Below are 27,815 nucleotides of genomic sequence, written 5' to 3'. Positions count from 1 at the left end.
TGACCTATATTGTTTACCTGATATAGGAAATATAATCTTTTTTACACATTTTTTATTTGAATTTATATAACAAATGTGAGCAACGCTGGCATTTTTAGCAGATATTTTACATATCTCACAGAGATGTTGGCACTCAAAGGGTTAAAGCTGGCAAGCTCTAATGCACTGAACACACTTACCTTCCTAAACTTACCATAGCAGTAAGTTGACATTTGACATCTTTACCATCAGTGATAGCATCTATTGCTACACACACATACACAACAAACCCACACAGGTCCTACATCAGAAATGTTGGGGTCCAGCACTGACTAAATAGGCAGGGCCCCATCCCCACACCAGTCATGTCCAGTGTCAGAAGGGCCCATGTTTAGGGGTGTGGCAAGTCCCCAAAGGGGTTGTGGTAAGCTGCCACAGAGAGTGCATAGTCTGGGCCCTTGATAAATATATGTGTACAGTATATTTATATATATATATTATATATATATACACACACACATATATATATATATATATATATATATATATATATATATATATATAGCTACACTTGTTGCTTGAGGAGATACACTGGTGAATTCATCTCTGGTATCGAATTCATAAGAAATTTTCATCTGAGTCCATTGAGACACCCGTCAATATTGGACCATATTGGATACACTGTATATCAGAGAACCTGTTTAAAGAATTTTATGTATATCATCGACATACTGTGCACATGTTTACCCCTGAAGAAGTCTTTTGAGATGAAACGCGTAGGGTTGGAATCATGTGCTGTTAACAACTAAGCAAACTAAAACAAGCGGATGTCATATTTACATTTTATGTGCTTTTAATAAAAATGACCATATATATATATATATATAAAATGTTACCATATCTCTCTCTCTCTCTCTCTCTCTCTATATATATATATATATATATATATATATATATATATATATATATATAGTAAATACTGTCAATGCACACATGATATTATACCAGATAAATAACAGAATATAAAAATTTTCTGTGTAGTATAAAGTAACATAGGTATAATGTATAACTCAAGTGCACAATCTAGAACCTGATTCTTTGATGAGGAGGCGGATTCCCCTGGGGGACAGTTTAACCCTGATCCAGTCCAATCAACCACTCCAGTCTTGGCTGTTCATCTCCCCCTAATGGCATGTACTGAATATACTGTAAAGGTGTCAGGGAGAGAGAAAGAGATATTGGGTGGGATGCTGTAACATCTAGAAGCCTAAAGGCTTATAAACACTGGGTGACTTTGAGCTGAATGCTGTTCAAAACAGCAGCTCAAAGCCACCCAGTGTGTATGCCCCGGCGATGAGCGGTGAAAGCTGCTGCGCGCTCCCAGCGCAGTATAACCAGCAGATGAGCAGCTTTGAGGATGGCTCTGCAGTGGGAAAGCGCTCAGTGTGTATGATAGCGATCATCGCTGTCCATACACGCAGGGCATAATCACCCAGTGTGTATAGACCTTAATATTGGCTTCTTATAAGTAACTTTTTAAAATGTAAGTGCACAAAAGAGAGTAGAAATAGCAATGCAACTGGTACTCACTGTATTCTGTAAGTAGGTACAATTTAAGACCAGTATATAAATAATGTTATGTACTTATACAGTATATAATATACTGTATATTCTAATATATATTAGATATATATTTATGATGCTATCGTATATACATTATATTGCACAATATGTCTTCTGTCCTACAGTTCCCAAACTAATCCAGTAAAGAGGTGAATTCATCTATAAAATAAAAAACGTATAAACTATCTAAATGATTCATTCCTTAATCAACTTGTGATTTACAATATGAACTCTATTTCTGTCCAGTCAGTTTATACAGAGTCTTTTCCCAGAGAAATTGGATTCCGACAAGAAAAGTAGGCCGACTACAGCAGGCTCAAAAATCAAGGTACCATCAAGCAAATCATTTCTGCTGCTCTTGAAGCAGAAGTTAGTACCCCATACCTCCAATAATCCCTATACCCGGACATGACGTTGCGTGCATGTGGGTGTGGTGTTTGTGGTTTTGGGTGTGGATTTGGGTTTATTGTTGTAGTCAATTCATTTCATACCTCCCAATAGTCCTGCTTCCCGCGGGAATGTCACAGTTTTCAGGGACGTTCCCACATCCGGCCTGGGGCCAGCAGTGTCTATTCCCACAGCCAGAGAGGCTGGGGGCATGGCTAAAGGCACACAGAGCCTCTGGGCCATGCCCCCACAGCATCAAAAATGCCCCCTAATTTCACCTGTGTCCCTCTTCACTGAGCCTGGAAGTTGGGAGGTATGGATTTGTCTTTTTTTTAAGCAAAATATCAGTTTGCGCTAATCAGAACTAGGGAAAAAATGTTTCACCATTAACAACATCATGAAGTTTAACAGAAATGTAAGTAATTATTTAAGAAGTATCTCCTCAAATTAAGACTTGTTTCCTCAAGAAGGGGCAGATGCACTAAGCTACAAAAAGTGATAAGGTGGAAAATGATAAACAACCAGCCAAGCAGCCCCCAAATGTCATTTTCCAAACCCCTGTAACATGACTGTTGGGAGTCGATTGGCCTGGTTGTTTATAACGCTCCACTTTATTACTTTTTGAAGCTTGGTGCATCTGTCCCGAAATGTTTTAATTTCCAGTAAACAGCATTAATTTGATTATTTTTCCTTGCGCAGCATTAATAATCTTCCCAATATGGCCAAAAAAATAGCATTTTTCAACACATTTACAAGAAGTGAACCATATTATCATAGCTCAACCCTTTAGACAAAAAAAAACACAGGATATTTAGAGGGGGTTTGCAAATGTAGCAGCCCATTGGAGTAAGTACAGGAATCTATCAGAATTCCTGAACCTATTTTTCCAGAAAAATAGTACTGTGCGTACTGGTGCAAGCAAATCTGGATAGGTGCAAATACTGTACATGCAAACAATGTTCTGGGGATTAAAAGAAAAGGTGTTTTAAGATAGATGTGAGAGTGCATTTAAATTTTAGTAGGACCCCTCATTGGCACAGAAGATAGCAAAGCCTCTGGACATGCAATATAATCATCAGAAAAATGTTAGTGGAAGCAGGGTAAATAATTACACTGGATTGAGGAACTACACATCCTGCATTCCTCATAGATAAACTACAGATCGTCAAAGAGGTGCAAAGAAGAAGTGTAAAGAAGATGGCTTGTGTGCTCTCCCCAACCACCCCACCGAGGAGAGGAGGCTTATGCAGCCTCCTCGGCCGTACCCCCCCCCCTCCTTTGTCTCCTAGGAGCTGCGCCAGGTGCAGTAGGGTCTGAGCATCAGAATCACTTTATTGGCCATGTATACTCTCGTATACTAGGAATTTTTTGTAGATATAGTGCAGCTTCAAGCATGGTACAAGAGGGATAACAGGACATACCTACATTGCATCAATTGCGCATACAAATGTCAATTCACATGTTTTGATTTGCAAGGTTAGACAGAGCAGTTAGGTGTTTAGATTAGCAGTATCTTAGAGTACATTGTTCAATAGCTGAATAGCTATCGGGAATAAGCATCGTACGGTTCTTGACAGCTTGGCAGGAATGGACCTGAAGCATCTGATGGGAGAATATCAAACAAGTTATGGCCAGGGTGGAGTTTGTCTGCCACGATCTTCCCAGCTTGCTTCTTGACCCTGCTTAAGTATTGTTCCTTTACAGGGGGAGGTCCGTCCCAATAATCTTCCTTGCTGTTCTCACCAATCTTTGCAGGCTTTGTTTGTCAGATTCATTGGCCCCTCTATACCAGATTGTAATAGAGGAGCATAGAACAGACTCCACGATAGCAGTGTAAAACACTTTTTGACAATGGAAGTTATGTTGGGCTCCCATCTGAGGTTTGCAAGAGATTTTTGGGTACTTGTTTCCTAGCACGGCGCCCCCGATTTTGATCGTAGTGCATCTTATACAATCACATCGCAGCGCAAGCAATATAGCGGCATGCAATGCGATTTTTAATTGTACAAGCACCCTGATGGGTGCTTACAATGTTAATTGCACCCCCATTGTCAACATCACCCCCACTATCAATGGCAACTCGAAGCGTGGCGAGCGTGGCGAGCGTAGCGCGCCCGAGAGGGGCGGCGGTACGCGTTCTCCGACATTTTCATACCCCCACTATCCACGTCGGCATGGAGTTGATTTTAGATAGATAGATCTTAGATAGATCCAGAAGCTGCGCTCGCCACGCTTCGGGCTCATATTCCACGTCCCCTCGCGGGGCTCACTGCGCTCGACACACTTCAGGCTCGCCACACTACATAAATCATCTCCATGCTGACGTGGATAGTGGGGGTATGAAAAGGTCGGAGGACGCGTACCGCCACCCCTTGCGGGCTCGCTGCGCTTGCCATGCTTCGGGTTGGCGTGGATAGTGGGGGTGGCGTTGACAATGAGGGTGCATTTAACATTGTAAGCACCCATCAGGGTGCTTGTACAATTAAAAATCGCATCGCATACCATTTGCTGGCATGCAATGCTAGGCGATATTTCATTGTACAAGCACTCATGTTAATTTAACGGGAATATCGCATCGCATACCACTAAGTACGGTATGCGAAGGGCGCCGTGCTAGGAATCAAGTACTGATTTTTGTCCCAAGGAATTTGAAGGTCTCTACCCTTGACACCACTCTGTTGGAAATTACTACTGGGACCTTGACATTTGGTTTTCTCCTGAAGTCTACTACCATCTCGAGTGTTTTGATGGGATTTAGGTCCAGGTTGTTTCTGCCGCACCACTGTGAAAGCCTGTCCACTTCCCATCTATATGCAGACTCATCTGCCTCCTTGATTATGCTAGAGCTCAGACCATACTGCGCATGCAGGAACCTTGACTGCGCTGTGAAGTTTGAGCACAAGAGCGATCAGACTCCACTGAGCATGGGCAGACCCACGGGAAAATGGCAGTCACACCATTTTTGCAGTGATTTCTACAGAGCTCCTGCCACTGCCGCGGGACTCCGGAGGGACAGTACTTGTAAAATGTGTGCAGTGTATGCGTTGTGGGCCCCCTGCACTCACTATGGATACACCACTGCTCCCATCCCAAGATTCGCTAGTACACAATCCATATATAACACCAACTGGTTTAACTGCTTCGTGGTATGCCTAGAAGTTTTTCTGGGCTCAGCTGCTCTTCTGCAGCGTGCTGTCCTGGAAAATATTCGGGCATGGAGGTGCGCATCAGTGGTGCTTCCAGTGGCTCACCACTGGCGCACCACCTCCTAGCAGCACGGTAACCCCGTGGCACTGTATGCAAGGCACTTGTCGCCACCACTGCCAGGCACTCCCCACCAAACCAAACCATGTTCCAGAAGATCTTTAGGAAAATCTGGACTGAAACTAATTAATCCTGCTGCTTCTGCTGCTCCAAGTTCTGATCTTGTTGTTCCACATTCACTTCATTTGGACCTATGCTGTCCCTACCCTTATGTGTTATATGTGTTTGGTAGCAATTGTATGCTGCTTCTCATTTATTCAGTTGGAGCAGAAGCTAAAATGAAAGCTTCATATAATACTTCTGTGGGTGGCTGGATGTTTCACAATAATATGATATCTTTGATACAGAAACAAGCAAATGACCTCGTAAATACTCTGATGAAGTGCACACCTCATTACATCCGTTGTATCAAACCAAATGAGACGAAAAGGTCAAAAGACTGGGAAGAAAGCAGGTGAGCACTGATGTCCTTTTCTTCTAAAAGGAGAATTATTTACATTTAATTTGACATTTTAGTATAAATCCTCTATGCTTTCCAGAGTCAAACATCAAGTGGAGTACCTAGGCCTGAAGGAGAACATCCGTGTACGTCGGGCTGGCTTTGCCTATCGAAGGGTGTTCAATAAATTCCTACAAAGGTAGCAAGAGCAACTGACATTTAAGCAGTCATATGCACTTACATTATTATCATAATCCTTTTCTATAGGAACTATTCCTTTTCCTTCATGAGCTTTCTTTGATGGCACCAAGGGGACGATTCAGACCTAATCGCTCATGTCTGAATTCGTCCCTGGGCCCGATGGTTGGGGGTTTGCATAGGAGCATGTGCAAACCCCGGAAGCAACTACTTTGGAGAGTTTCAAACTCGCCAGGGTGTTTGCTCAATGGTGGGTGGGAAAGGGGCGGGGCAAGGGGCGATCACAGGGGACCACTTAGCGTTTTATGGGTGTGCCAACAAAGAAAAAATGCTGAGTGTACCCATGCGAACACAGACATGCCAATGCATGATCGGAGTGGGTGGTTGATGTCACATGATGTCAGCACCCACCCTCAATTCAGCGGATAACGGGCATCTGAAAAGTAAGAATAGACTTACTTTTCAGAACGGCCATGGAATGATTTCTCCTCCGTGTGTCCGCGTGTGAGCAGATGTGTAAGCATACACATCCGCTCACATGCTAGCACGGGGTTTCGCTTGACAGGGGGCATGTGATCAGTGGGGCAGCGTTTACCTGCTCGTTATGCAGTGAATATATGCTGCCTGGGGAGGAGGTCTGAATCATGGTCCAAATCCTGCACTGTTCTGCCACGCGGATACTTATTTCAGTGTCATCTGCTGATGCAGCTATGGTTATGCTCCCGGTACTTGTCCTCCATTGTATTCAACTGTAAGTCACTGTTTTGCTTATTTGTTTATGTACTCTGTAATTGGGTGCTGCGGATACCTTTTGGTGCAATATAATTAAAGGATGATAATAATAATTTTCTGTGTTGTCAGATATGCCATCCTCACACAGGAAACTTGGCCTAAATGGAGAGGGGATGAGCGGCAAGGGGTACAGCATCTCTTAAGATCAGTAAATATGGATGCTGATCAGTACCAAATGGGTAAATCCAAGGTGTTTGTGAAGAATCCAGAATCGGTATGTTATAGATATAACCTTCCTCTCTGTCAGTCTGTAATGGGCAGGAGTCAGGACATAGGGGGTTATTCTGGTTCCCTCCTTCTGGCAAATTCCTTCTTAGATGGACAAAACCATGTGCACTGCAGGGGGGCAGATGTGACATGTGCAGAGAGAATTAGATTTGGGTGAGTTATTTTGTTTCTGTGCAGGGAAAATACTGGCTGCTTTATTTTTACACTGCAATATAGATCTCACTTTGAAGTAAAACCCCACCCAAATCTAACTCTCTCTGCACAAGTAACATCTGCCCAACCTGCAGTGCACATGGTTTTGTCCATCTAAGAAGGAATTTGCCAGAAGGAGTGAACCAGAATAATCCCCATAGGGTGTTGTTTGTATAAAACAGTAATGTGTTTTTTGCATTTTAATGTCTCTTAGCTACAGTATGGGTTTTTTCTATAATTTACTCTCTCAAATGTTTGGAGACAAACTCTTACCTGTAGTATAAATAATTAGTGGCAATTACATATATGAACTATTGTATATGCCAATGTACATTGTGGGACTTAAAGGGGCCCCTGCAGACAATAAGCCATCTGTGACCTGGTCCCCAACAGGGGGGTGCCTTGAGTACAGCTGTCCCAGGCCCTGGCCTCTGGAGGGGCCCGGACAGCTGCCCACAGCCCCCTGCACCCGCATACAGCCTCCCCCACCAAACGTTGGCGGGCAGGCATGCACAATACACAGTGCAGCCTGCAGAGCGCCGAGCCTAGGACACAGAGGGGCTCGGCACTCTGCAGGCTGCACTGTGCAGTGTGCGCTCCGGACCTGACCGTGGAGACTGAAGGAGTTGGAGGACGATGCCGCAACGTGGGTAATGGTAAGTAATCGTAATGGGGACAGGGTAGGGGGAGGCAGGGTACTGGCAGGCGGGGGGGGGGGCAGAGATATGGCGCTGTGCTGCTGGGGGCCCGGACTGTAGGTCAGTCCCAGGCCCACACATTTCTAGTGGCGGCCCTGGCTACATACCCCTGGTTCCTCCTATGCTGGTGATGGCCCGTTCCCAAGTTATCAAAGTCTCTCCCCTTATGGGGATAGCTGATTTTCAGACTACCACAGGGAGGAATGGGCAACACTAAGCTTTACAGCAGTGGGTTGCTTGAAGACCCTTGAGTCCTTAGGGTCCTTTTGACTCCAGGAAGCAGAAATATTATGGGGTCGCCAATAGCTTTGGCAAGAGAGGCCTGAATCCTCTTTATCCCTTGTGTAGGCTCATGGTTCCTGGATGATAGGGAGGCACTTCTCCATTATATAGAGTTATAAGATTCAAGCCAACAGAACAGTTTTGCACTGTACTGGGTAACTGGAGCAGGCAAAAAAGTCTATCATCATTGCAACCATGTGCTCAATCCTACCGCGGGAAACAATCTTAATATAATGCAATGCTTGTGACCATACACTTATTCTGCAGCAAAACAGCAGTGCAAGGTTGCCCCTGTACAGACATGGTTTTATAGAAAATATATACAATGGAGGTTATTTTGGTTGACACACAGCACTGCAAAGTTTGCAGTGCTGCGTGTCTTTTAAAGTCCGCCCGCAGGGATGTCCAAACCCCCCCCCCTCGCACACCACGATCCCCGAACAGCTGCGAATGGATGTTTTGCATAAACACCCATTTGCAGCTTTTGAGGGGAGGACCACATAATTGGAAGGTTGCTGAACATCGAATGATGTGGAACAAACACGCAAATATAAGGGAATCGGGACATCTGTCAGAATGAACTTAGGTCTACAGTCATTAGGTCGACCCCACTAGGTCGACTGGCAGGAAGGTCGACCTGACTTAAGGTCGCCATGGGCCAAGGTCGACATGACTTAAGGTCGAATTTGCATAAAGGTCGACATGAGGAAGGTCGACTGGTCATAAGGTCGACATGGGTTTTTCACTGTTTTTTTTTCACCTTCCTCATGTCGACCTTTATGCAAATTCAACCTTAAGTCATGTCGACCTTGGCCCATGTCGACCTTAAGTCAGGTCGACCTTCCTGCCAGTCGACCTAGTGGGGTCGACCTAATGACTGTAGACCTAAGTTCATTCTAATAGATGACCGCATCCCAATATAAGACACTCTCAGGTACCTTAGGTTTGAGTGCACCCTGTGCAAGGACAGGGCGTGTACCCTGTGCAAGGACCGGATGGGTGATGTCATCTGCCCGCCCCTGACAGCCGTGTCACTGCCTGATTTCTATGGGAACACCCAGCATTTTCATGGGAACACCCATGAAACACTGGGCATTCCCATAGGCTGGTCTATCCGCCGATGCCCCACACCCTCCACTGGCACTGTTGGTTGAAAGTGGGACTTGCAGGTCACAGTGTCCGTTCGCACCTGGCATCTGCACATGCGCATATATTCGTTTGCGCATGTGCAGATGCAAAACATAGGTCCTCCGTGCGAATGCGTGGAGGACTGAATCAACCAGAATAAGGTCCAAAGTACAATGATAGAGATGATATAACCAAACCCATGGAAATACCAGGGCAGTATATAATGGTCGGCAGCAAGAAGAACAAAGATCACAAGTTGTTTAAGTTGCAGGATCATTCAGAATGGTATCATATGTAACTAACTAATCTTGATAAATAAATTGTGAATAATACTATTGCTTTATGCCAGGCATGTCCAAACGGTACTTATATGTTAGTTGGGCGCCCACTATAGTAAGTACGTTCATACCCCACTATCCATGTCGGCATGGAGTTGACTTTATATAGTGTGGCGAGCGCAGCGAGCCACCGAGCCCGAAGCGTGGGGGACGCGTAAAACTAAGCAAATAGTTTAGTGGGCACCCAACTAACATATAAGTACCGTCCAAACTATGGCCCTCCAGCTGTTGTGGAACTACAAATCCTATCATGCCTTGCTACAGTTATACTATTAGGGAATGCTAAAAATATGGCAAGGCATGCTGGGATGTGTAGTTTCACAACAGCTGGAGGGCCATAGTTTGGACATGACTGCCTTATGCCTATATTTGAGGAAACACTGCCCCCTTCTGCCTATTAGTGTTAATGTAATATTTTTATAACAAGTGAGTTTGGAACATATATATATCTTCCAGGAAGATTAATTTAGTTGATATTATTTAACCCCATTGCAAGTTAACAGCTTAATAGTCTTATTGTTGGACCCACAATCCATAGCAGAGCCTCCATCAAATAGGTAGGGCCCTCACTATCCCATACAACTCCTGCCCCCTAGAGTTGTTCAAGTGGTATGCCCAGTGCTGTGCTAGCAATATGCCCAGTGCTGTGACAGTGTTGTACCATGCATGCTGAGTGTTATGTCTAGTTCAGTTCTAGTTATATGGCATTTCTATGTTACTGTAGTAATATGCCCAATGCTGTGCTTCCAGTGCCTAGCTGGTACTAACCTTGGTAATGCTGCTCATCTCAGTCACAATATTTGCTGCCTACAGCAGACTTACCTCAGTCACCCCTCTTCTATGTTCCCTGCATTACTCCATGCCCTGGGAACAGCTCACAGCCGCTGTCTGGTCCCTGTGCTATGGCAGTCACTGGCCATCCCAGGTGGTGTGAGGTGGAAAAGGATGGTGATCTCAGATGGCTTCGATGTCATGGTGTAGCTCTGACAGGAAGTGGCCTCCAGTTTGACTGCTGCCTGTTGCCTACAGCCAGGGCCAGACTGGGACAAGAAATCGGCCCTGGAGAGTTTTTGCCTCTATCTTTCATTCAGTGGATCTAAATACCACCTATCCACTTCCAAGTGGAATAATTTAGAACTTGGACAATAACAGTTCTTTATATAAATTCCATTCAGAAATACCTACTCCACTGGGACAATTACAAACATCTTGTTGTGTCAGAATTAACTAACTGATTTTGGAATCTGAATTATGCTAAAATATTGATTAAATCATCTTTTTTATATTTTTTTACTATATATCTTTCTCTAATAATGAATTTGTTATTGTGTGTTCTTATCACTGGCCAGTGAATCTTAGTATAATAAATAATTTCTACTTTTTTATACATTGTTTCCAAGCTCGTTCTATGTGACTTTTTTGTTTTATGCATTAGTTAGACATTAACAAAAGTTAGACATGTATTAGACATGCCGACAAATTCAATATCCCGACAACCGGCTTTCTTTTAAACCGAATTGTTCATACGTTACCATCCCAGTGGGCATAGAGGGAGAATAGAGTAGTGCGCCGAGCTCAGTCAGGGGATGTGGAACCCTTTTACGTTGTTCATGTACACATATTGATTTTCCATGGCAATATTTAAATTTTGACGTTACTTTTGTCACTGTCGGACTAATGCATGTCTAACTTTTGTTAATGTCTAACGCATGTCTAACTTTGGTTGATGTTTAACTAATGCATGTCTAAATATTGTCAATGGCTATGTAAAACATGTCTAACTTTTGGTGTTGATCTATTGACTGTCTGACTAGACATTGTCTGTGTCACCCGAACCAAGGTTTTATTGACCCCCATAAAGGTTTAGAAATATTGACAATGGCTATATTTAATTAATGATAATCTCGCAAACTAGTGTAACCCAGTTCTTGATGATGTCATATTTAATGAGAGGTTCAGGAACTGAGTTCCTCCTAGTTCCTGCTAAAAAATAGCACTGTGTGTATGCAATTATATATTATTCAAATCAGAGTCCAGAGGGCCACAAATGGATATGTATTGCCCTTTTATGTGCCCATCCATTGAGCTAATTAGAATTGTTGCCATTACAGCTCTTCTTACTGGAGGAAATGAGAGAGAGAAAATTTGACACCTTTGCCAGAACAATCCAGAAAGCTTGGAGAAAATACATTGCCAAGAGGAAGTATGAGAAAATGAGAGAAGAAGGTCAGGGGGGATTAGTATTTATTTTAGAGTAATTTGTTGCAGTTCAGCATTGTTACCTACATGGATCTTTATGTACACAATGGAGGTAATTCTGATTTTCATGTGAATGGCTGTTTAGCATAAACATCCATTCACAGCCTTGCTGACCTTAGATCTCCGGCTCCCTTGTATAGCTTCCTATATAGCTGACATCCACTGATGTTAGCTGCCCGCCCCCCGCCCCACTGAAGCATTAGCATGGGAACGCCCAGTGTTTTCATGGGGACGCCCATAAATATGCTGGCCGTTCCCATGAGTGCTACCCCTCTCTGCCACCCCACATTTTTTTATTCATCATAATGACCAGCAATGTAATTTACTAAAGAAAATATGCCTGAATTTACTATACCGAAAATAAGCATATTTGTATTCATGCCACATTGGTATGCGTATTTACGGATACGAATGTATATGCCATCGACAGAATACAAGAAGTAATCACCATAAATAAAATGGATTGTACAAATTTGTTGATGGGTAGGGAACTGGCTGCGTAATAGAGAACAGAGTGGTTGTAAACGGTGCAGTAACAAGTATGATGCCAGTACTAACTGGTGTGTCACAGGGGTCGGTGCTAGGGCCCATTTTATTTAACACATTTATTAACAATATTGGGGTGGATATACTCAGCAATGTTTCCATCTTTGCTGATGACACAAAACTGAGCAGAGTAATTAGAACAGTGGAGGATGTCTCCACGCTTTAATGCGATCTTAATAAACTAGATGAGTGGGCAAAAAAGTGGAAAATGAGGTTCAATGTGGATAAATGCAAAATGATGCCTCTTCGGAGACATAACCAGTGTGCTAGTTATAACCTAAGTGAGGAGGCACTGGGTAATTCAGAACTGGAAAAGAATCTAGGAGTCCAAATAGATAACAACCTGGGGTGTTGTGCTCAATGTCATTTAGCAACTAATAATCCCAACAGGATACTAGCATGTATAAAAAGGGACATGGAAACTAGGGACTCAAATGTAAATATGCCAATGTACAAAGTATTGGCTAGACCGCATTTAGAATACGGAGTACAATTATGTGCCCGCACTATAAAAAGGGCATCATAGAACTGGAAAAAGTCCAAAGAATAAGGAATTTAAGTTATAAAGACAGATTGAATAAAATGGGATTGTTTACGTTAGAGATGAGAACAGGGCCGGTGCCACCACTAGGCAAATCTAGGCATTTGCCTAGGGCGCCGGCCACTGGAGGGTGGCATTTCGCGCCCCCCCCCCCCCCCCCCCCCGTGCCGCGGGGGTACCTGTCCTGCGGCTGTGTATATAAAGCTTGCGGCGGCGGCAGCGGGGGTCCCTGCAGTCAAGAAATAACGAGCGCTATCCGCCTGGCTACGCGGAAGCGCTTCTGTTGTGGAAACACTGGCCGCACGCTGATTGGCTGAGATTCAGCCAATCAGCGTGCGCCGTGCGACCAGTGTTTTCACAACAGAAGCGCTTCCGCGTAGCCAGGCGGATACTAGCGCTCGTTATTTCTTGACTGCAGGGACCCCCCGCTGCCGCCGTCGCTGCAAGCTTTATATACACAGCCGCAGGACAGGTATACCCCCCCCCCACCGGCCCTGGATGAGAAGTTTAAGGGGAGACATGCTTAACATGTACAAATATACCAAGGCCCAATATAAGGAACTGTCAGGCGCCCTTTTTTTCTGTAAAGAAGGACTCTAGGACATGTGGGCATGAGTTTAGATTACAGGAAAGAAGATTTTGTTCCCTCAGAAGGAAAACTAGTTTTAAGGTCAGGCAGTTAAATTGTGGAACTCTCTTCCTGGAGAGGTGGTGTCGGCGGATACAATAAATACGTATAAATTAAGGTTGTACAAACATCTACTGGGTAAAAACATCTAGGAGTACAAACAATAATCATAATCTGCTTTTAAAGATATCAGAATACAATACGTATAATAAAGGATGAAAAGGTTGAACTCGATGGATGTAAGTCTTTATTCAGCCTTAACTACGATGTAACTATTCATTCGAATGGTGATTCCTAATTTACTCAGTGTAATTGCTGCAAAATATGCTTGGAAATACAACTCATTTTCCAGGCATATCTGGCTTTAGCCTGCATGGATCAGTCAGATCATTCAGTGCCTGATTCAGTGTAAAAAATGGTTTAAATCTAAATAAAGCCCCACCATGCCGTAACCAGCTATGGGCCCAAAGAGTCGGTCATGGTTCTAGAAATTCTGGGGGCAAAACATGTGGGGTTCCCCTGGATTTCTAAAACCAGCACCAGGCTCATTGGCCGTTCCTGGTTCCCAAAATATGGGGGACAAAATGAGTAGGGGTCCCCTGTATTTTGAGAACCAGCATCGGGCCCAAACAGCCAGACTTTTCATACAAGCCCCCCTGGCCAAAACATTAACCAGGGCGACATGCATCAAGGTCGATATGCCTGAAGGTCGACATGGGGTTAGGTCAACAAAAGCATTAGGTCAACAAAAGCATTAGGTCAACATGGGTAAGGTCAATAGTCAAAAGATCAACATGGGGTTTTTCACTTATTTATCCTGAATGTCAACACAGTTGACAAGGACACTAAAAAAGGTGCACTGCGTCCCCTTGCAAGGCTCGCTGCGCTCACCATGCTTCAGGCACGTTGCCTTTATACGCTTGGCACACTATTTTATTCTTCCTATTTTATTCCTTAGTGTGCAAGGTTTTATGTGTCAAAATTACTTTTAATTAAAAACATTGTGGGCAACAGTTTTTATAAAAATGTTTTGTGAACCTAGTTTTCAACAAGATGTTACAAATGAGTGTTATGTTATCTAAAATGTGCTGATTAATTCCTGAAGTGAATAATTAAAAGAATAATTAAAGCAGCACATGATAAGGGGAAAATGAAATAGGGCTAATAGTGAGGACAGCCTTTTCTGACAAAATCTCTCTTTTTTTTTTTTGTGTTACCCAGCTTCCAACATTTTGTATGGATACAAAGAACGTCGCAAAAACAGCATAAATCGCAATTTTGTGGGGGATTATTTGGGCATGGAGGATAAACCAGAGCTCAGACAGTTTTTGACTAAGCGGGAAAGGATAGACTTTGCGGACTCTGTCAACAAATATGATAGACGGTTTAAGGTAAGAACATTGTATCAACATTGTACAACTTGTAATAAGTTAAGTGTTTAAAAATTATTATTTTTCGACTACATGTAAAAAAAATACAAATATATTCTGAGCAGACTCAGCTAGCTCTCATCTGAACATGTTGTTGTACAGATGTGTACCCATATCTAAAATAGTTTTTCTCTACTGCCAGTCAATAAAGAGGGATCTTATTCTCACTCCCAAATACCTTTACTTAATTGGACGTGAGAAAGTAAAGAAGGGGCCTGAGAAAGGTCAGATCAAGGAGGTTCTAAAGAAGAAATTGGAAATCCAGAGTGTTCAAACAGTTTCTCTAAGGTACGCAGAGACGTGTTTGTGATTGCATGGGACTAATACTAACAATGGCTAAAACGCCTTAAAACACTATTACATAAGTCTTGTACTCATTACAGGTATTCTAATGAGACAGCATAGGCCGTGACTGGAACTGTATTATGGCATATCTACACTGTATATATACAAGCGTCCGTAACAGTACTTTTACTAAAAATTATTATTTGTTCATTTCTAAAACTAGAAGCATTCATTTAGCAACCTTTAATCAATAAATGAGGCAATGACAGGCAATTTTTGGTAGATTGTTAACAAACTGCTACTCTTCAACCAAATTACTTTTTTTGTCTACAACCAGCACCCACCAGGATGACTTCTTTATTCTACATGAAGCAGATCATGATACCCTCCTGGAGTCAGTGTTTAAAACAGAACTGATTAGCCTGATGGTGAAGCGGTATGAGGAGATAACCAAGAGCAAACTAGCTCTGAACTTCGCTGACACGTAAGAGCTATAAGAAAGTTTTTGACAGTTTTGGTGGATTCAGTTTTACTTCATGCAGAACTACTTTGGAGAAGGTGGACTAAAGGGATTTGATTCATTAGTGTCACAGTGCGCCCCGGACCACATAGCTTATCCTTGCGATCGGGCGCTGGTTTTCATTGACTCCACGTAGAAGAGTTAGTCGCACTACCATTGTCAATGTTTGTGCTGCATAGGGTATTGTTTGTTTCCAGGGAGATTCTCTGACCACAAGCTTTGTGAAAATAAACAGACCTTATATTGCTATTTGGTAATTTTTCCAGCCACCAGCTGACCTGGAATCATCCATTCACAGCCAGGCCTGCAGTCAGTTGACGGCATCCACCAATCCTGATGGGGCTGGGGGAATAAAAAGGACTCAGCCCTTAGCCTGATTGACAGTTCTTCAAGTCACCAGCTTTGATCCTGTCCTCCTCAGCTAATTTCCACAGTTTGGCTATGTTCCGTGATTAAGCTAATCCTGTGCTTCCTGAACTGCTGGTGCTGCTCCGCAATCCAGCTGATCCTGTGCTATCCGAACAGCCAGTGTCTTGCTTCACAATCCAGCTGATCCTTTGCTACCTGTCCTGCTTGTGTTGCTCTGCAATTCAGCTGATACTGTGCTACCCGTCCTGCTGATTCTGCTCTGTATTCTAGCAATCCATGCTGCCTGTAGTACTGGTCCTGCATACCAACATGTCCTAAATAATTGGCAATGGACCTCATCTAGCTTTAGCCACATACTTAAAGCTGCCCATACACGGTCCGTTTAACGGATCCGTTTGGGACTTAAACAGCACACATTGGATCGGATCGCATCCCTTGTGCATGCAGTGTGCACTGCGATCTGATATGATGTGTACCTAGTACAAAAAGTATGTGCAGCACATACTTTTTGCACCGTACTATGTGATGCGTGGGAGCGTGCATCGCATAGTACAGAATGGATGCCGGCGAACGGCTCAGTGTATGGGCAGCTTAAGAGCTGATACTGCTCCTCTTCCCAGCTTAGGTCATTGTACCTACTAAGTTAGAGCTGCTTTGCCCTTTCACTTCCTTCTACGAGCAGGAATTATATTCAACCACGTTACTTCCAACACAATACCAGGTCATCTCCACATAATACGGATCCTGGTATGGAGACAACTACACCTCAAGTCACAACAATTAGGTAAACAGGACAACAGTGTCTATGTCAATCTGAAAAAGTTGACTTGCACAAAGTCAACATGAAAATAGATCAACATTAGCAAAAGATCGGCATGAAAGTTTTTTGGGGGTGTCAATTTTTTTCTGGTATCACAGGGACCTCCAATTAGTGTACTGCGTAACTTCAAAAATGGTTGACACATAAAAGGTTAAAATAAGGTTTTTAGTTTTTTTTATAGTGTAAATGTTTACCTTTTATCACAGGGACCACTAGTTAGTGTTCTGCGGTGGTGTCACAAGGAGGGTGCGTGCCTTGTGACACCCACCAAGGGAAGATACCAAAATACCTGCTCAGTAACAGGAGTCGGATGCTGTACTCTGACATTACGTGCAGCACCCGGCTCCTGTCACAGTGTAGGAGCTGGCACTGTGGAGCAGGCAGTCCGAATATCCGGGTCCCCTGGCTTTGAGGCCTGTCCATGATGTCACATTCCATACATGTGAGGTCACATCCCTTTTTACCTGCGACAGTGGCTGTCAGATGAGGTGTCATGGCTAATAAGAACTATTTAATCTACCTGTTTGTTATATATGTATTGCCCCCATGAGAATTACTGAGTCATGCTTTATGTTCTGCTTTTGAATTACAGTTCATTTCCATAACTACCATATTTTCTACAGACTACAGCTTAGAGTAAAGAAAGAAGGCTGGGGAGGGGGCGGCACCCGAAGCATTTCATTTCTTAGGGGACAAGGCAATATTGCCCACCTGAAACCAGTAGGAAAAGCTCTACAAGTCAGTATCGGGGATGGACTGCCTAAAAACTCCAGTAAGTATAAATGAGTACAAGAAAATATTAAATTAGATAAAGAAGACTTTGTCAATGGCCAGTATTCAATGAGAAAAATTTGCCTTGTTTTATGGCGAGTTTGTGCTGTTTTCGCGTTGGAAGGAGCATTTTGCTCTCTAAAAGTGAACCACCCTATTCAATGTGATATTTTCGCCGTCTTTTTAAGTGATTTTCGCCGTGTCTCTCCGTGTAGCAATTCTCCATCTTTTCATGGAGAACTGGAATGTGAACTTTTAAACTAAAAGTTTTTTTTTTTTAATTTTGGTGTCAAAAAATCAGGATTTTTTTTCTGTGAAGGGGCATGTTATTTTTATTCATGTGCTTATAGCACATGAATATATATTTAATTTAAAAAAAAAAAACATTTTTTTTTTTTTTTTTACACAGAGCAGCCAGCAGGGGGCCGGAGCTCTCAAGCCGCTCATTAGATATTCATATATTCACTGCATCCGATCATTACATATGCACGATCGGGTGCAGTGAATACTGGGTCCCCCGCTGGCTATAGGGGGGGGCAGCTTGTGCTGCCTGGGTCCCGGGGAGCCCACCTCCCCTCCACATATGTTCTGGGGCAGCCAGGGAGACTTTAATCTCCCTGGCTGCCACCGTCCCCCGGCTCCCTGCCAGCTCCCTGCCGCGGACGCTCGTCCGCTGCAGGGGTTAAGACTCGCCGCGAGTGGCGGCGAGTCTTAACCACATTGAATAGTGGGAGTAGGAGTGGCAGCGAGCCCTCCGGAACAGGGCGAGTGCATGGCGAGAGAAAAAACCTCTCGCCATGCACGGAGAATGTTTCACATTGAATACTGCCCTATATTTCCTTATGTACTTATGTGACCGATGAAGGCTGAAATGACTATCAAGAGTATGTAGGCTTATAGGAGTAACAAGAACTTGGTCTTTGCTGGAATAATTAATTATTTTTCTTTTTACATGCTCTCTTTCGAGAGTCACTTATACCCCTTTTCCACTTGCTTAAATATCCCAGGTTTTTGCACAGGAGCACGCAAAACCCGGGATTGCAGGATGGTTTAAATGCTCCAAGTTGGAATGCCCCGGGCCATGAGACCCGGCAATTCAACCCAGGTAAAGAGCAGGGTTGAATGCGGGTTCAAACCTGCTCGCTATGCAGTGTAAACGGGTAACCCAGTGGTTCCCAAACTTTTTTGAATCACGGCACCCTAGAGCATCAAAATATTTTCAAGGCACCCCTAGGCAAAATGCTTCTTATCGAGAAATTCAGACACAAAATATAAAATTAAGTACATTGTGTTTATATGTCACAGTTATCTGGTGAGGGACAGGATTTGCTTCTGTTTGTCCACATATATTATGATTGGCAGCCACTAGCACTGGTTTTCCCTGACCATAAATAATATGAATTGATCCACCAACCTAAGGCACCCCTGCAAGTGTCCTGAGGCACCCCGGGGTGCCTAGGCACACAGTTTGGGGACCACTGGGGTAACCCATTCACTGCAATGCCTAGCCGGCGCTGGGAGAAGAGAGCAGCTCAGGACCCGCCTCCGGTTTTGTCACCATCCCGGGATTATGCCAAGTGTGGGACGCTAGTGGGAAAGAGTTTACAAGCTGGGTTGCACCCGGGTTGGAGCTGGGTACAAAATCCTGGGTGCGACCCGGCTTGTTAGTGGAATAGGGGTATTATTTACCGTGATAGGTATCTGCATATTATGTACTTTACTTAATTAATTTAACTAGCACGTGTGGGGACAAGAATGATTGTGACATTACCAATATACTGTATAACTGAAAAGAAGGTCATCCCCAAGAAACAGCAGTTGGTGGCCGAGTTGCACAAGACATTATGCTACTGCTGGACTATAGGGCAGATGTACTAAGATGTACACTGTGCGATTGCCTTGCTATTCGATCCCGATTCGATCAGAATTGTATCGCACGGCAAGGCAAATACATTCTATTTGGACTATCAAGTACAGATCTGTACTATATAGTATTGCATGCACAATCAGTTTTTCTATTTGATTTTGATGCAGCGGGACCGCGCATTGGGATCAAATCTAAATCGAATGTGTTCAATTTCCGTTCAATTTTGATTCGATTTTGCTTATATAAGGAAAATTGAATAGAAAAATACATCAAATAGAACCGTGTATATGAGGCATTAGAGAGTGACAATGTGGAGAGAGAAAATAGTAACCAATCAACTCCTAACTGTCATATTTCAAAAGCAGGCCATACACTAGTGTGATTTGGCCACTTTTCACTCGATTTCACCCAAATCGCACGTGTTTGACATCCGATGCACATTGGTCCAGGGGTTAGAATTTCTATGGAAGTGGGGACCTCACTTAGGACAACCCTTAGGACAACCATCAGGCTCTTATACATACCCTGGAGATGGCACATATAGAGATTATACATTATAATGTTCTTTACAGGTGGCCTACAAGTCCCTGCAAGGCTGCTAGGGCATTATGGTTCTGGGTGTGCTAGCATCAAGGGCCTGCTGGCATCTCTATGCCCAAATAAAACTAAAGACAAGATACACACTCCACTGAAAAAGTATTTGAATAAATAACCTCCCCCCACACATCTCTTATTCACATTTTATTGTTCACTCCATCCATAGGGATGGCTTCTCTATGATCTAAATAGGCATTCCATGTATCTTGGCTTCTTTGGGACATCTGGTTGTAATGACATGTCACTCGCAAGTACGGTCCTTAGGAATGAATAGGCGCCACATAGATTCTGTGGATGCTTGACACTGTGGCAGTAGAACCCTACGCTATATCCCTGCTATAGTGTTGCCAGCCCTAGCTGTTTCAGAACTTAAGCCCCAAACACAGTAGTCGATATATTAAAAATAATATGAACGATAATGATATCTTTAACAGCACCCCACACTTTAAGCTCTCCCGTGGATGATTAAGGATGCTGCCCCCACCCACCCACCCACTACATGCACAACGATGCATGCTAGCAGTGGGGTCGGGTGACATCACAGAACATTATCATTAATGATATTATTCAGTTTGCATGCACTAGAATCAGATCATTCACTCTGGAGCACCACCAATATCATTAACGATATCAGCAGTGCCACAAATCATGTAGTGTGGATGGGTCTTTAGTGCTGGTTATTTAAATCCACCTTTGATTGAAAGTGGACTCTGATTGAATTTGTAGCAGTATCGGGGCTTCAACATCGATGGCGGATTTGAAATCAATGTCCATTGGTTTTGAACTGAAGCCAAAACTGATGTTTAGTAAACTTGCTCCTCTGAATTTGAATGCTGAATCTGAGCATAAATGCTTTTATTTTGTCCCTAGAACCTAGCAGAAAAGAAAGATATGAAACCCGAGCAAACAGACCTCCACCTAATCGTCCTGCTCCTGCACCTCCAGGTAAGACCATCCACCAACATTCCTAATGCCCTCTTACTTCATTTTACCCATCTGATAACCTATATCCATTTGCAGGTACTTGTAGAAATGGGGCTGCTCAGTTCAATGCAGGAAAATCAAGGAATCCCACTTACTCTCAGGCCCATCGACAGGTCCGAGCCCCCCCTGCAGCTGCAGCCCTACCTCGACAGTCTGCTCCTAGGAAAAGCCGTGCACCCTCCGATCACAGTATGGAATTCCTCAATGTACCAGATCAGGGAGTAGCTGGGTAAGTAGATGTAATTTATGCTTACTCTACAGAACTGTATTGATACAGCCCACAACAACTCCATGCCTCTGTGTGATTTACAATTAAATACACAATAAAATCATTCCTCCCAACTGTCCAAAATTTTTGGGACCCGCAGCCGGCTATGACCCGCAGTGGGGTGGGGGGGGGGGAGGTTGGGAGTCCACATACCTGTTGGTGCTCTGCTTAGAGCAGCTTGAAATGCTGTGCACATGTGTACAGTGTCAATTCACAGGAGGCACAGTGACAGGAATTGTCCAGCAGTTAATTCCTTAATGGATAAGGAATCAGCAATGGAATCATACAGATAGATGGCGGTCTGCATACCGGCAGTCAAAAGACTGACTGCATACTCCTGATGAACAGAAACTCGATAGGGGTTGGGCAAGTATATTTACCCTCTCCCCCTACCCCACCCTCCTGATGGGTAGGCCCCCCCAAAAGCCTAACACTCCCACCTTCTTCCCCATAATGCTAAAATGTGTGATCACCAGTATGCTGAATGTATCTGTCGCCAACAACTAACACATTTTATCACGGCTTCATGATTTTATTAAATGTATGGAGCATTAACCTTACAAACCTACAAGACTGCATTATTGATGGATTTTAGTGCAGCATAAGGATCCTGCTTGGTGCATTCATTATATGAACTGCCCATATCTATTACAATTGTTTTATGTTTGCACTTAAGTATGTTGTTATTAGAGATGTGCACCGGCCACTTTTCGTGTTTTGGGTTCTGATTACCTTGAGGTTTTGGGTTCTAATGGGTTTTGGCAAAACACCTCCTAAGTGTTTTGTGTTTGGATTTATTTGGGTTTTGGGTTCTGATTTTTTTGTTAAAAAAAGCCTAAAAACAGCTAAAATGGCAGAATTTGGTGTTTTTTTTGCTCCTACGCTATATTGACCTCAATAACATTCATTTACACTCATTTCCAGTGTATTCTGAACACCTCACAATATTGTTTTTATTGCCAAAGTTTGCACTGAGGTAGCTGGATAACTATGCTAAGCCACACAAGTGTGCGGCACAAACACGTGGCTCATGTAAGAGTGGCACTGCAGCGGCAGACATGATGGCAGTTTAAAAAAATAGGCCCATAAAAGATACCTATCTGGCTTGATCATGCACTGTTTACCATGTGCAGCCAAGGAGCGGTGGGCATTTTGTGCAGCACAGAGTTTGTCTGCAAGTGTGTAACTGTTTCGATCACTTTAACATCCAACAAGACCCCTATTTGGCTTGATTGTGATTATGATTATTTATAATTAATTTCATCGGATTTTTAATTTGGTGATTAGTAATATTATTCATTTATTATTTATTATTACCATTCGTCTCGTCAATCATTGCCTAATGGGTGGAGGGGAGGGGGCTAATCAATGACTAGGTGGCAGCTGGAAGAGTTCTATCTGGCTGCGACTTCTGTAACTCTATTGATCGCTAGGGTGGATTCAGGTGATCTGGCTCGCTAGGCGGGTGTTCCCTTTGCTCACTGCTTCACATGCGTCCCTCGTGAAGCTGTGCGCTCTGTCGAGGAGGATGTCCTTTGCCGGTAGAGAAGTACTGATCTTCTCTCAAGGTGTTACGACTCGTAGCTGCACTCCCCTGCTACAACCTCAAAACAAGCACCAAGACCCCTATCTGGCTTGATTGTGCACTGTTTACACAGTGCAGCCGAGGAGCAGTGGGCGATTGGTGCAGCAATCAATTACTCTCATTAGTGGAATGCAATCAGTTGTATGCATTTAAAAGACAAGTCCCTCATACGAATGACTCTCAGCAGTGGGCACCAGACCAGACAGGTAGATGAAGCAGTACTAGACACCACACGGTAGATAAGTCAGTACTAGGCACAAGACCGGTAGATAAGGCAGTACTAGGAAGTACTAGGCACCAGACGGTAGATACGGTAGTACTAGGCAGTGGGCACTAGACCAGACAGGTAGATGAGGCAGTATTAGTTGCGTGTGTATCTGTTTTGGTCAGTTTAATATTTAACAAGACCCCTATCTGGCTTGATTGTGATTATGATTGATTATTAATTAATTTTTTGATGTGATTGATTCATGGTCGAAACCCCGTTTAACAACCTGGTTGATCCTGACCCTGATGTGCAGTTTGTCTCTGTGCTGAAAGATCCCAATCTCAAATGGCAGACTGAACAACCTGTGGATAGCCATATTTCAAAAAATGTGAATGGGCTTGTGTGGCAGCCCACTACAGGATACCCCCTGTGCCCCTGGAGTGCCCCCAAAGAAGTTTAATTGCAGCCAATGCTGCTCAGAGGAAAACTGCAGGGATGTGAGGGGTTAAACAGCCCCAGCTCAGTCCACGTGCAGGGAGCCTGACACCCCCCTGATTGGCTGCCCAGGGAGTGTGGCAGTCCACCCCTGGTGTACTCTTGTGCCCCCAAAGAGATTTTAATTGCAGCCAATGCTGCTCAGAGGAAAACCTCCTTTGCTTGTGGAAGCTGCAGGTCTGTGAGGGGTTAACAGACTCAGCTAGTGTCCTAGTGTCCCAGCTCCCCTGCACATGAGACAGGAAGCTGGGAGGTCAGAGGTGATCCCAGCAGCAGTGTGTGAGAGAGAGAGAGAAAGTGTGCAGAGGGGTGAAGAGCTTGTATCCTGAGCCAGGAAGCATGCAGACAGAGATGCTGTGCAGAGAGAAGCACACATCTGAGACCAGGCACTGGGAGCAAGGACCCAGCAGTTAATGACAGCCAGCACTGCTGACCAGAAGAAGGGGTGAGCAGCATGTGAAGGGAGATAGAGCCCAGTAGGAGTGACTGCAGAGACCTACAGCACGGAACTAGGCAGAGAGGGACATTGCCGCCCATCTGGGAGTCACCCAGAGGACCACACAGCACCCAAGACAGGCAGTGGCCAGCCAGGAGTCGTGACCAGCAGGAGCTGGCAACTGCAGCTGATTGTTCAGGTACTGGGGTGTTGGATACCCCCACTAACAGGACTGCCTGTTTGCCTCTGATACAGGAGATTGTCCTAAGGGATGGGAATCTGCCTGCCCCTCTTAGAGAGGATTTTTTATCACTTTTGTTATACATAAAAGTAGTGTGCACACTAAGTTATGGCCTAATCACCTTGTGAGGATTTCCTTCGCGGGACCGTTATTCAAATTCAGGAACTGTGTTGTTTTGCACCAGGGACTACCGCGCAGTGTATATATGGTGCATAGCGCCACTTGGCGGACATGTTGTGACGTAATATTATTCTGTCATATTGTTATTGTTGTGATGTAATTTATTGCGTAATCGTTCTCTCTTTAATCTGGTCATTGATTAGTTATAGCTTTAATTACTGAATGATATAAAGTGACTGTTTTGCATAAGTACGTGAGTGTATTGCAGCAACCCATTTACATATATCCTTTAAATAAATATTTGTTGCTGCTAGCCGTAGTAGCCTTGTCTTTTGTGGGTTCTCCTTGGGTTGTGCCATTCCCTGCCACAGGTTCTCCGGAAGAAGCCGTGAGGAATCCAGAAGCTGCCGCCGTAATCAGCTCCAGATTCAGGTACTATTTTGCACCACACCGTTACAGGGGCACTGGCACAGGAGCGCAAAAGGAGAGGTCAGAGGTGAAATGAAACTGTGCCGGAGGAGGGTTTGCAGCAGCGTGAGAGAGGATGACACGTGCTTAGAGAGAGAAGACAGGCTGGGCACCCTAAAGATCCACAGAGAGGAGAGCAGCAGAGTGCGCAGCCTGGAAGCGTGCAGAAGTGAGACCCGCTAGAGAGGAGAGAGCCGGGCAGCGTTTCCTCCTTTAAATAAATATTTGTTGCTGCTAGCCGTAGTAGCCTTGTCTTTTGTGGGTTCTCCTTGGGTTGTGCCATTCCCTGCCACAGGTTCTCCGGAAGAAGCCGTGAGGAATCCAGAAGCTGCCGCCGTAATCAGCTCCAGATTCAGGTACTATTTTGCACCACACCGTTACAGGGGCACTGGCACAGGAGCGCAAAAGGAGAGGTCAGAGGTGAAATGAAACTGTGCCGGAGGAGGGTTTGCAGCAGCGTGATAGAGGATGACACGTGCTTAGAGAGAGAAGACAGGCTGGGCACCCTAAAGATCCACAGAGAGGAGAGCAGCAGAGTGCGCAGCCTGAAAGCGTGCAGAAGTGAGACCCGCTAGAGAGGAGAGAGCCGGGCAGCGTTTCCTCCTTTAAATAAATATTTGTTGCTGCTAGCCGTAGTAGCCTTGTCTTTTGTGGGTTCTCCTTGGGTTGTGCCATTCCCTGCCACAGGTTCTCCGGAAGAAGCCGTGAGGAATCCAGAAGCTGCCGCCGTAATCAGCTCCAGATTCAGGTACTATTTTGCACCACACCGTTACAGGGGCACTGGCACAGGAGCGCAAAAGGAGGGGTCAGAGGTGAAATGAAACTGTGCCGGAGGAGGGTTTGCAGCAGCGTGAGAGAGGATGACACGTGCTTAGAGAGAGAAGACAGGCTGGGCACCCTAAAGATCCACAGAGAGGAGAGCAGCAGAGTGCGCAGCCTGGAAGCGTGCAGAAGTGAGACCCGCTAGAGAGGAGAGAGCCGGGCAGCGTTTCCTCCTTTAAATAAATATTTGTTGCTGCTAGCCGTAGTAGCCTTGTCTTTTGTGGGTTCTCCTTGGGTTGTGCCATTCCCTGCCACAGGTTCTCCGGAAGAAGCCGTGAGGAATCCAGAAGCTGCCGCCGTAATCAGCTCCAGATTCAGGTACTATTTTGCACCACACCGTTACAGGGGCACTGGCACAGGAGCGCAAAAGGAGAGGTCAGAGGTGAAATGAAACTGTGCCGGAGGAGGGTTTGCAGCAGCGTGAGAGAGGATGACACGTGCTTAGAGAGAGAAGACAGGCTGGGCACCCTAAAGATCCACAGAGAGGAGAGCAGCAGAGTGTGCAGCCTGGAAGCGTGCAGAAGTGAGACCCGCTAGAGAGGAGAGAGCCGGGCAGCGTTTCCGTGCAGGAGACCCGGCGGTGATGGACAGCAGCGCACACAGAGAGAGCCAGCAGCCAGCATCATGAGGAAGGCAAGAGGGAGGCCCTGCAGAGTGCCAGCCGTGACACCAGGGAGACGCTACCGGCCGGAGCCGGCAAAAGCAGCAGAGTACAAGGGTGCCCTACCCCCACTCAGCCTGTACCCTTCCTGCCCCAGCCCTGACTCCCCCAAGTCAGGGAGATCACATTCTCACCCATGAAGATGGTGACACAATTTTAAAAGAGGACAGAGAACAATCTCATGCACATGAGACCACTGTGCTTGATACAAGACAGACCAGAGTCCACCTAAAGGTGTCGGCTAGTACAGCATCCCTAAAAGTCTCAAGGCTCCCAAAAAAATTAGGCAGTGAGCCCCTGACCAGACAGGTACAGCAGTATTAGGCAGTGAGCCCCAGATCAGACAGGTAGATACGGCAGTATTAGGCAGTGAGCCCCAGACCAGACGGTAGATATGGCAGTACTAGGCACCAGACAGGTAGATAAGACAGTAGTACTAGGCACAAGACAGGTAGATACGTCAGCAATACTAGTATTGTGCACCAGCAGAATTTATAATAATTAATTTTCTTATTAGGTACTGCTTGGCCGTGGCACTCAGTGGCAGACGTCAATGCACAAGCAGCATGGAATTCTTTTTTACAGTCCCACACAGCACAAGTATTATTTTTATTTTTATCAAATTAGATATAGCAGCTGTGTGGTTGGAGGAATATGGCCGACGTGTTGCTGGATGAACTGATCAGGAAATGGGGAATGTCCGTGGGCACCGGGATGTACCGCAGGGTCAGTAACAGGGGAGGTATAGGAAACGTGAGATCCAGACTCCAACCATCTGTGAACAATCGTCCACTTGCCACCAGTTTTCAGAGAACATTTGATGCTCATCAGAAAATTGGTGTGACTGATGCACGCCAAAAACTAGGGATAAAAGATGCCCGTGAAAAGTTGGTGGCCAAAGATGCTCGCTTCCGCATAAGGGGTAAAGTGCAGGACGCCCGTGTAATGCTGAATTCGAATAAGCAACAGATCATGGCAGGAGACAAGCCTATCAAAGTGATGGACGCTCGTGAAAAGATTACTTTAAGAGGAGTGCTCCAACAGTGGTCGAAACCCCGTTTAACAACCTGGCTGATCCTGACCCTGATGTGCAGTTTGTCTCTGTGCTGAAAGATCCATATTTAAAAAAATGTGTGGCAGCCCACTACAGGATGCCCACTACAGGATACCCCCTGTGCCCCTGTGCCCCAAAGAAGTTTAATTGCAGCCGCCCCCAAAGAAGTTTAAATGCAGCCTCCCCCAAAAAAGTTTAGCCGCCCAAAAAGATGTGTAACTAATTGTACCCAACTGGTCATCAAAAATAAATCAATCTTTATTGTGAAAACAAGGTATCAAGTGGCAAAGAA

The 27,815-nt window shown here is 44.6% G+C and overlaps 1 protein-coding gene and 1 long non-coding RNA gene across 2 annotated transcripts in view; one reads left to right on the top strand and one right to left on the bottom strand.

Moving 5' to 3' along the window:
* The window catches only part of MYO1F (myosin IF), a 167,463-nt gene that overhangs the window by 84,540 nt on the left and 55,108 nt on the right, over positions 1–27,815 (top strand). Inside the window, exons 16-26 of the mRNA XM_083179189.1 lie at positions 1,849–1,930; positions 5,601–5,707; positions 5,793–5,891; positions 6,752–6,896; positions 11,660–11,774; positions 14,744–14,913; positions 15,095–15,240; positions 15,575–15,721; positions 17,570–17,718; positions 21,052–21,126; positions 21,202–21,394. Of these exons, the coding sequence (XP_083035315.1) occupies positions 1,849–1,930; positions 5,601–5,707; positions 5,793–5,891; positions 6,752–6,896; positions 11,660–11,774; positions 14,744–14,913; positions 15,095–15,240; positions 15,575–15,721; positions 17,570–17,718; positions 21,052–21,126; positions 21,202–21,394 (1,428 nt within the window). The remainder of the gene's footprint in view (positions 1–1,848; positions 1,931–5,600; positions 5,708–5,792; positions 5,892–6,751; positions 6,897–11,659; positions 11,775–14,743; positions 14,914–15,094; positions 15,241–15,574; positions 15,722–17,569; positions 17,719–21,051; positions 21,127–21,201; positions 21,395–27,815) is intronic.
* LOC146067566 (uncharacterized) overlaps positions 1–27,815 on the bottom strand; it is a 176,923-nt gene that overhangs the window by 135,094 nt on the left and 14,014 nt on the right. The gene's annotated exons all lie outside the window — the stretch shown is intronic.

The sequence above is a fragment of the Crinia signifera genome, chromosome 1 (genome assembly GCF_055691185.1).
Source record: "Crinia signifera chromosome 1, ASM5569118v1, whole genome shotgun sequence".
In the NCBI taxonomy this organism is placed as follows: domain Eukaryota; kingdom Metazoa; phylum Chordata; class Amphibia; order Anura; family Myobatrachidae; genus Crinia; species Crinia signifera.
The sequence above is the reverse complement of the archived record's forward strand: the minus strand, read 5'-3'. Positions and strand labels throughout refer to the sequence as shown.